Source organism: Carlito syrichta, unplaced genomic scaffold, assembly GCF_000164805.1.
Source record: "Carlito syrichta isolate Samal-C Ts95f unplaced genomic scaffold, Tarsius_syrichta-2.0.1 Scaffold130651, whole genome shotgun sequence".
NCBI classification, from domain to species: Eukaryota; Metazoa; Chordata; class Mammalia; order Primates; family Tarsiidae; genus Carlito; species Carlito syrichta.
The window spans coordinates 77,062-87,492 of record NW_007074747.1 but is presented as its reverse complement, the minus strand read 5'-3'; the positions used below and the strand labels follow the sequence as shown (position 1 = coordinate 87,492).

Genomic DNA, 10,431 nt, shown 5'->3' with positions numbered 1-10,431 from the left:
TTGGAGGGCAGTGGCTGCTCCTGGCCACCGCAGCCTCGACCTGCTGGGCTCTGGCAATCCTTCCGCCTCAGACTTCCGAGTAGCTGGAACTACAGGCACATGCTACCACGCCTGGCTAATTTTTGATTTATTGTAGAGATGAGGTCTCACCAAGAAGGTGGGTCTCGAACCTGCGGGCTCAGGCAATCCACTCACCTCAGCCTCCCAAGGCGTGGGATTACAGACTGAGCCACCGAGGCGGCTTAGTAGTGAGCTATCTTTAACGACCAGACTAAGTCAAAGGTTCTGACAAGGTACGCAAAAAGCTTGGAGACAGTACTTATGGGACCTCTTCATTTCTATCCTTTTTATACCCGACCTACCACCAATGCTTACCTTGTCAGCCAGGAAACAGACAGCACATTCAAACCCGGTCATCGAAGGAAGGCTCTTTATTAAAAGAAGCGTTTATGTGGGTTGGATTCAGGAAAGGCAGTAAGGGTTGGTGTGCTACCCTGGGGCTGATCACAGTGGGAACTGCTACTGTGCCTGGCCTCAAAGGGCTGGCAATGTCATTGAGTCCAGAATGTGTGACAGGTTGGCTGTATGCAGGAGCTGCCTGACCAAGGCTATGGCCTTGGGGAGAGGGACCCAGCCAACCTGTACCATCTCAGCAAGGGAGAACTGTGGATGAAAGTCCTGCCCTCTGTTAGGCCAGGAGCTCCCTGTGGCAAATCCGGTGAGAACCGGAAGGCAGGGGAGCCTGCTCCCAGAGCCACGCACGTCAACCACTGAGGACACAGAACTCGGTGGAGGGTGGACCTTGTACAAGTCCAGTGCGTGGCCCCAATCCATGATGATGCAGTAGGAGTATTTTTTTTTTTTTTTTTTTTTGAGTAGGAGTCTCACTCCGTCACGCAGGCCAGAGTGCAGTGGCACACTCACAGCCACCCCAGTGTCGACCTCCTGGGCTCCGGTGATCCTTCCTTCTGCCTCAGCTTTCTAAGTAGGTGGAACTACAGGTGTGTGCTACCACACCTGGCTAATTTTTTATTTATTGTAGAGACGAGGTCTTGCCAAGTTGCCTGGGCTGGTCTCGAAGCCTTGGGCTCAGGCAATTCTCTCTCCTAAACCACCACACCTGGGCAGTGGGAGGATATTACAAGGTTTAGGGAACTGGTGATTTTAGGTCTCTTATTCAGGAACCTTATTCTGAAAAGACATCGTCTACTTAACATTTCTGTGTATTTCTGGCATTTCCTTCCTTGGGGTCTTTGTCTTCCTTGGTCTCTGGCTTTAGCCTACTTACTTTATGCTGCTGACACCAAGCTCATCTTTAGTGCTGACCCCTCCCTGGACTCAAACTCAGGCATCCAAGTATGTATTAGACAGTCTACTTTTTTTCTTTTTGAGTCGGGATCTCACTCTTTTACCTAGGCTGGAGTGCAGTGGTGTGATCACAGCTCATTGCTGGGCTCAAGCAATCCTTCCACCTCAGCTTCCCTAGTAACTGGGGCTATAGGCACGTGCCACCATGCCTGGCTCTTTTTTTTTTGTAGAGACGAGGTCTCGCTGTGTTGCCCAGGCTGGTCTTGAACTCCTGGGCTCAAGCAGTCCTCCTGCCTCGGCCCCTCAAAGTACTGAGATTACAGACGTGAGCCACTGCGTCTGGTTATGATGCCTGGTCTCAAACTCCTAGCCTCAAGTGAGCCTCCCTCCTCAGCCTCCCCGAAAGTGCTGTGATGACAGGTGTGAGCTGCTGTGCCTGGCCTGGGTCTGTTTTAGATGGTGCAGCCTGGGATGACATTTGAGTTCAAACTTGAATAAAATATAGGAGTGAACATGCAAAGATCTGGGACACACCCTTCCAAGCAGCAGGAAGAGGAAATGCAGACGTTCTGAGTGTGACGGGGTTTCGGCCTATTCAGGGGACAGCCAGATGCCAGCACCATTAGCCAGCGGTGAAGGCAGGAGAAGCAGGCAGGGCTGTGACGGTGGATGGCCTCCCAGCACGCGAGAATGATGGAAAGCTGCTGGAAGACTTACGGAGGGAAGGGGCCTGGTCCAGTGTGCGTTATTCTGAGGGCCAGCCGGCTGCCACGTGGGGAGTGGACTGAAGGAACAGGACCAGAGTAGTTGGGGCCGGGGCGAGCTGCTGTCCGTGTACCTCTCTAAGAGGGGCTGGCGGCAGCTCGGAGATGGGTGGCTGGGCCGCCGACCACGGGGCCGGCGTGGGAGCAGGATGAATGAGGAGGCCCTGGGCGGTTCTCCGGTGAGGGGCGAAGAGGAACGAGGAACCAGGGACAAGCAAGGAGCACGTGCTGGGAAGCGTGTCGATTCAGAACATGGACTGAAGGCAGAGCCCACAGGACTTGATCATAGATGAGAGATGCAGTGGAAGAGGAAGGAGAAAAGTCCTGAACGGCGCCACAACTTCCGCCACAGCAACTGGGGCCCGTTGGCCGGGTGCGGCGGCTCACGCCTGTAATCCCAGCATTTAGGGAGTCTGAGGTGGGAGATTGCTAGAGCCCTTGAGTTTGAGGCCAGCCTGGGTGACATAGTGAGACCTCGTCTCTAAAGAAAAGAAAAGGACCTAAGGACAGAGTAAAGGGCCTGTCCCCACAGCTTCGGCCTCCTGGGCTCAGGCGACCCTCCTGCTTGGCTAATTTTTTTTGTAGAGATGAGGTCTTGCTATGTTGCCTTGCCCTGATTGGGCTCGAACTCCTGGGCTCATGCAATCCTCCTGTCTCAGCCTGCCAAAGTGTTGGGATCACAGGTATGAGCCACCATGCCCAGCTAAGGAGGTGAATTTACATTTACTTTCAAAAAGATCTGAGTGATAAAAGCATTCATCCACACAAAACTCTTACACAAATGTTCATGGCAGCATTATTCCTGGGAGCTAAGCCTGGGAACAACCCAGATGTCCATCAGCTGAGAAATAGGAAACAGTCGTTATCTATAGCCACGTAAGGGAATACAAATTCAGCAATGGAAAGGGGTAAAGTACCAATACGAGTGACAATACGGATGAAACTTGCAAACATCATACTCGGTGAACATCATGAGATAATGAGAATGTGTCAGTCACAAAAGTCCTCATACTGTGTGATTCCATTCTTTTTTTTTTCTTCTGAGTTGGAGTCTTACTCTGTGGCCCAGGCTGGAGTGCAGTGGCATGCTCACGGCCACTGCAGCCTCGACCTGCTGGGCTCAGACGATCCTTCCACCTCAGCCTTCCAAGTAGCTGGAACTACAGGCACACGTCACCACACCCAGCTTATTTTAAAAATTTATTTATTGTAGAGATGAGGTCTCACCAAGTTGCCCGGGCTCGTCTCGAGCCCCTGAGCTCAGGCAATCCTCTTGCCTTACCCTCCCAACGTGCTGCAATTACAGGCTTGAGCCGCTGTGCCCAACCTGATTCCATTCTTATGAAACTTCCGGAATAAGCAAATTCATAGAGATGGAAAGTAAAATGATAGGTGCCTCAGGCTGGGACAGATGGGGAGTTCCGAGGAGGACAATCAGGACTAAGAGGCTTCTTTTTGAGGTGAAATCCCACCACACCTGGAAAAATATTTAGAAAATATTCGAAAATTGGCTATGGTGTTGATTGCACCGTTTTGTGACTCTGCTATATTATACAATTAAATGTATAGTATGTGAATAATATCTTAAAGCAGGTAAAGATGATTGAAGGAATTTTGCTGTTTTAATAAAACATTCTTGTCATCTTTACAGGTGGCATATATATCTTCGAATTACATATCTGTAAACATATATACATATACACACACATATATATATACACACACATACACACACACATATATATTCTTTTTTTTTTTAAGTCAGAGTCTCACTCTGCCACCCAGGCTGGTGTGCAGTGGCACGCTTGCACCACCACAGCCTTAGTCTCTTGGGCTCAGACAGTCCTTCCTTCTCTGCCTCCTGAGTAGCTGGCACCACCACGCCCAGATAATTTTTGGTTTTTTTGTAGAGACAGGATCTCACTATGTTGCCCAGGCTGGTCTTGAACTTGTGGGCTCAAGTAATCCTCCTGCCTCGGTTTCCCACCTTGCCCGCCTAACTCTCAAATTTCCTTGGAGTTCAATATTTAAATGTTTTTTAAGTGGTTACCATTTTTTTCTCCTGTGTTCATATGAGAAATAGGGATTACTAATTGCTGGTATGCCTTCTCCTTTCCAGAATTTTCACGATGGCCGTAAGGCACAGCAACACATAGAGACTTGTTGGAAGCAACTTGAATCGGTAAGTGAACAACACATGACTCAAGAAATATCTTTACAGATTTTCTAATTTGAATTTAATTTAAGCTTAAATCAATCAGTAAATTAAAAACACGCAAACCAAAACACTAAAGAAGTGTCTTTATAGATTTTTCTCATTTGGATTTTATTTGTTTCTAGAACCATCATCTAAAAGTTAAATATTGAGCCAAAGAGCTCAAGTGGAATATGTTTTACAATGTTGTATGGGAGGCCGGGTGCTGTGACTGACACCTGTAATCCCAGCACTTTGGAAAGCTGAAGCAGGAGGGGTTTCTTGAACTCAGGAGTCTGAGACCAGCCTGGGCAGCAAAGGGAGACCTCATCTCTACAAAAACTAAAAAAAAAAATTAGCCGGGCATGGTGGTGTGTGCCTGTAGTCCTAGCTTCTCAGGTGGCTGATCCGGGAGGATCACCTGAGCCCAGGAGGTTGAGGCTGTGGTAAGCTGTGATCGTGCCGCTGCTCTCCAGGCTGGGCAACAGAGGGAGACTCTAATTCAAATTTAAACATTTTTTTAAATTAAAAAAAAAAGAAAGGTCCTCTGGAAAGGACAAAGATTAGGCAGTTTTGATGGCAGTAAATGCAGATTCTCCAACAGTTTCCAGAAATTACGAAATAGCAAGTCATTTCAGAGATGTCTGGTCCTTGGGGGATGTAGGTGAAATTATATTCTTCTCATAGGAATCTCAGGGTTTTGTACATAATTGTTTTCCTCTGATTTTAGAGCAAAAGACGATTCGAGCGAGATTGCAAGGAGGCTGACAGGGCGCAGCAGTACTTTGAGAAGATGGATGCTGACATCAATGTCACCAAAGCGGATGTGGAAAAGGTGAGGTGAAAGTGCAGTCTGCCTCTCACTTCCCCAGTGAGTGAGTGTCACAACCTGTCCGCCCCCAACTTCCCCCTTCTGAAGTGGCCACAAAGGGCACTCCACTGGGGTTCGGTTCCATCTTGGTCTTGTGTCCTCTGCCGTTTTGCGTCCACTGCTGCCGGGAAGCCAATCCTGGGGGGGGGGGGCAGTCCTCAGGGTTGAGAACTGAGGGGCTTATTTGTTCTGTCACCAGGATGGAAACAGAGAGACCTAGACCCTGAGCGGGTTGGGGAGGTTGTGGCTCTTTCTTAATGGCTTTTCAAAGAGGAAGTCGTTTTCTTGAGAGCCAGAGGAGACACTTCAGGCCATCTGGATCAGCTCGACTGCTTACAGCGCTTCCTTTAAAAAACGATACCTCGCCTGCTCCCCTGGCCTCTGTCTAATGGATTCCTTCGGGTTGATAACAGGGAGGGTGGTGGGAGTGCCTGTGTCCGGTCTCTCGAAAGCTCTTCTCTAAATGGACTTGTCTTGGCAGTTAAGAATAGGATAAAGCTTGTACTGTGTCTCTGTGTGGTCCAATATGTGTTTTTCCCTTAGAAGCTGAATTTTCTTTTTAGAAAAACCATCAACACAGTGTCAACAGAATCAAGCAGTTATGTAACGGGATTCATTCATTTCTGTCCAGGGCTTGTTGGGTATTCACAGCCTCACGCTCTATGTGGGTAAAAACCCTGTGTTCGCATAGAACTCGTTTGTTTTTGCCAGATTCGTCAGGGATGCATTTAGTTGGGAAATAGCGTGAATTGTGATTTGCCCAACTCTGCCAAGCTCCTTGCTTAAAGACTAGGTATATCTTAGTGTGCTTATATCTAAAATTATTGGATACATTAAAATACACATTCTGGCTGGGTGTGGTGGTGCAAGCCTGTAGTTTTAGTTGCTAGGAAGGCTGAGGTGGGAGGATCATTGAGCCCAGGAGTTCGAGGTTAGCCTGGGCAACATAGCAAGACACCTGTCTCTTAAACATAGAAATTCATAGTCTTAATATCTTTGATCTCAAAGTGGGGCTATCTACTTTAACCAAAAGACATATTAATATGCTGATAGTTGCCATAATGAGCATGAATTCACTGTAAATTCCCATTAAATAGCCAACTCCTCAAAATATTTAAAATACTATTGAATTAAAATAAGTTAGAGTGACTCAAAGTTTATTTTCTATTAAATGAGTTTATTATTTTCAATTAAATGAGGTAAAATAAGTGTCTGTGTTCTTAATATATATTTATACATGTGCTGCATACTTTTGTGCTAAATATGTATTATGTATGTAGTATAAATGTATGCATTCTTTATCAATTTTTATTATCCTAATTGTAAAACTAGACTAATTTTTGTTCATTTAAAGATTTTTTTTAATGAAATTACTTTTATGTCCTGTTATTATAAAAGCTGTTCAGAGGCCGGGCACAGTGACTCAAACCTGTAATCCCAGCATTTTGGGAGGCCAAGATGAGAGGATTGCCTGAGCTCATGGGTTCGAGACCAGTCCAGGCAACTTGGCGAGACCTCAACTCTACAATAAATAAAAAAATTAGCTGGGTGTGGTGACACATGCCTGTAGTTCCAGCTACTTGGAAGGCTGAGGTAGAAGGATCACCTGAACCCAGTAGGTCGAGGCTGTGGTGACTGTGAGCGTGCCACTGCACTCCAGCCTGGGCGACAGAGTGAGACTCTGACTCAAAAAAAAAAAGCTATTTAATAGGCCGGGCACGGTGGCTTAAGCCTGTAATCCCAGCACTTTGGGAGGCTGAGGTGAGAAGATTACCTGAGCCCACAGGTTCAAGACCAGTCTGGGCAACTTGGCAAGACCTCGTCTCTACAATAAATAAACCCGTTAGTTGGGCATGGTGATGCATGTCTCTAGTTCTAGCTATTTGGAAGGCTGAAGCAGAAGGATTGCCTGAGCCCAGCAGGTCGAGGCTGCGGTGGCCGTGAGTGTGCCATTGTACTCCAGCCTGGGCAACAGAGTGAGTCTCCAATTCAAGAAAAAAAAAGCTGTTCATGCTCATTGTAGAAATATCTGAAAATACAAATTGGGGGGGGTGGGGGGGGAAGATTTTAAGAACTCTGCTGTTCTTGGGCCAGGTGTAGTGGCTCAAGCCTGACATCCCAGCTCCTTGGGAGGCCAGGGTGGGAGGACTGCTTCAACACAGGAGTTGGAGATCAGCCTGGGCACCATAGCAAGACCTCGTCTCTAAAAGAAAATCCAAAAATTAGCCGAGCATGATGGTGTACGCCTGTAGTTTCAGCCATTTTGGAGGCTGAGACAGAAGGATCACCTGAGCCCAGGAGGTCAAGGCTATGGTGAGCTGTGATCATGCCTCTGCGCTCCAGCCTGGGCAACAGAGTGAGACCCCGACTCAAAAAAATCATCGTCACCATCCAACTATTGTTAACGCCTTGGTATTTTACCTTCCGAGCCTTTCCTTGTATCCTCTAAGTGTCCGGAGTAAAGAATGACAGCACAAGGCTCACCTGCTTACCCATAGCCTGTCTGTTTTGTTTTTTTTTTTGAGTTGGAGTCTCACTCTGTCACCCAGACTGGAGTGCAGTGGCCGTTCTCGGCCACCGCAGCCTCGACCTGCTGGGCTCCGGGGATCCTTCCGCCTCAGCCTTCCAAGTAGCCAGAATTACAGGCGTGCGCTACCACGCCCGGCTGATTTTTTTTATTTATTGTAAAGATGAGTTCTCGCCAAGTTGCCCAGGCGGGTCACGAACCCGCGGGCTCAGGCAATCCACTCACCTCAGCCTCCCAAAGGCGTGGGATTACAGGCTGAGCCACCGAGCCTGGCCTAAATGATCTTTTTATTTCTTTTTTTTTTTTTGCCTTTCTTTTTTAGTAGGAGTCTCACTCTGTCACCCAGGCTGGAGCGCAACCTCGACCTCCTGGGCTCAGGTGATCCTCCTACCCCAGTCTCCTAAATAGCTGGGATTATAGGCGTGCACCACCACACCCAGCTAATTTTTGTAATTTTTGTAGAGACAGGGTCTGGCTACATTACCCAGGCTGGTCTGGAATTCCTGGGCTCAAGTGATCCTCTTGCCTCTGACTCCCAAAGCGCTAGGACTACAGTAATGAGGCACTGTGTCCAGTCAATCTTCTTATTTCTATTTTGCTTTTTCTGCAGAAACTGTCATATCACCAGCACATAACAGTGTTTTGGTTTTTTTGTTTTTTGGGTTTTTTTAGTCAGAGTCTCACTCTCACCCAGGTTGGAGAGCAGTGGCATGCTCATGGCTACTCCAGCGTCGACCTGCTGGGCTCAGGCGATCCTTCTGCCTTAGCCCTCCAAGTAGCCGGAACTACGGGCGTGTTTTTGATACATTGTAGAGACGAGATCTCGCCAAGTTCCCCGGGCTGGTCTTGAACCCCTGGGCCCAAGCAATCCTTTTGCCTCAGCCTCCCAAAGTGCTGGGATTATAGACTTGAACCACCACGCCCGGCCAATAGTGGTTTTGTTTCTTCTTTTTTTAATCTTTGTGCCTTTTGTTTACTTTCATTGTATTATTCTGCTGGTTCTGACTTCCATTGTGTCGAGTAGAAATAGTCATTGTGGGCTTCCTTATCTTGTTCTCAATTACAGAGTGCTCCAAATGCTTTCTCATTAAGGATGATTTTAATATGCCATTGATTGGGTTAAAGGATTTTCCTATTTTGCCAAGAGGTTGTTTTTTTTAAGCTTGACTTGATATTGAATATCATTAAATATTTTTTCTGCTTCCTTTAATTCATTAATATGATAAGTGACATGAATCAGTTTTCTTACGTTGAACCCAATGAACATTCCTGGAGCAAACTCATCTAGACTGGGCTGTATTACTTTTTTATGCACAACTGAATTTGTTTTGTTAACATTTTGCTTAAGATTTTTCATTGAAAATGTCCTTTCTTGTCTGTTCTACTGTGCCTTACTTATGAATGTTGGAGCGTTTACTCTTTTTTTCTGAGATAAAATGTGCAAGAGAAAATTAACCATTCCTCAAATGTTTTATAATTCTTCTTTGTGGGACAGTTTCTAATTACCGATACAGTTTTTTATTGTCTGCTTCTTCTGGGTTGATCCTAGTGGGTTATATTTTTGTAGAAATCTATCGATTTTATCATAAAATGTCAAATGTGTTGGCAAAAAGTTGCCCACAATATGCTCTTGCCTTAATTTTTGCTGCATGTATTATGATGTCCCCCTGATTTCTTTCTTTCTTTTTTTTTTGAGTTGGAGTCTCATTCTGTCGCCCAGACTGGAGTGCAGTGGCAGCCTCGACCTACTGGGCTCCGGCGATCCTTCCGCCTCAGTCTTCCAAGTAGCTGGAACTACAGGCGCACGCTACCACGCCCGACTAATTTTTGATTTATTGTAGAGATGAGGTCTCGCCAAGTTGGCCAGGCAGGTCTCAAACCCGCGGGCTCAGACAATCCACTCACCTCGGCCTCCCAAAGTGCTGGGATTACAGGCTGAGCCACCAAGCCCGGCCTGATTTATTTCTAATACTGCTTTTCATACTTTTTTCCTGATCAGTTTTAAAAAATCATGTTTATTAGTATTTTCTAAGAACCTAAAAGAGCAAATTTTATCTTTGTGGAAACGCTTGTTTCCATTCTTTCATTTTTTAATTTTGAGTCAGAGTCTTACTCTGTCACCCAAGCTGGAGTGCAGTGACATGATCACAACTCACCACAGCCTGGACCTCCTCGACTCAGGTGATCTTCCCACCTCAGCCTCTCAAGTAATGTGCCACCATGCCTGGCTAATATATTTAATTTTTGTAGAGATGAGTTCTCTCTATGTTGTCCAGGCTGATCTCAACTCCTGGGCTCAAGCAATCCTCCTGCCTCAGCCTCCCAAAGTGCTTGGTTTACACGTGTGAGCCACCATACCCAGTCTCATTTCTGTTTTTATTTAATTTTTTTCTTTCCCTTTTCCCCCCCAGCAAGGTCTTGGTATGTTACCCAGGCTGATATCAAACTCCTGGGCTCAAGCGATCCTCCTGCCTCAGCCTACCAGAGTGTTGGGATTACAGGTGTGAGCCACTACACCTAGCAGGACTATCGATATATATTGCCAAATCAATTTACTGTCCTCAACTGTTTGAATATTTCCAAAGACTTAATGTTTTTTTCTTACACTAAGAACATCGTTTTGTTCTTCTTATGAAAGTACGACTTCTCCCCAAGGATATGATAACTTACCCAATTTTGGCATCACAGACATTAAATCTGAGAGAGCAGTGTCTAAACATTGAAATTCTTGAATTCTTTTGTTTCGAATGTGACTTGAAACACTGTC

At 46.3% G+C, this 10,431-nt stretch overlaps 1 protein-coding gene across 3 annotated transcripts in view; it reads left to right on the top strand.

The window, feature by feature from the left end:
* The window catches only part of FNBP1 (formin binding protein 1), a 112,678-nt gene that overhangs the window by 32,944 nt on the left and 69,303 nt on the right, over positions 1 to 10,431 (top strand). For all 3 annotated transcript variants that reach the window (XM_008049172.1, XM_021708101.1, XM_008049171.1), the window contains exons 4-5: positions 4,192 to 4,254; positions 4,997 to 5,101. In XM_008049172.1, the coding sequence (XP_008047363.1) occupies positions 4,192 to 4,254; positions 4,997 to 5,101 (168 nt within the window). The remainder of the gene's footprint in view (positions 1 to 4,191; positions 4,255 to 4,996; positions 5,102 to 10,431) is intronic.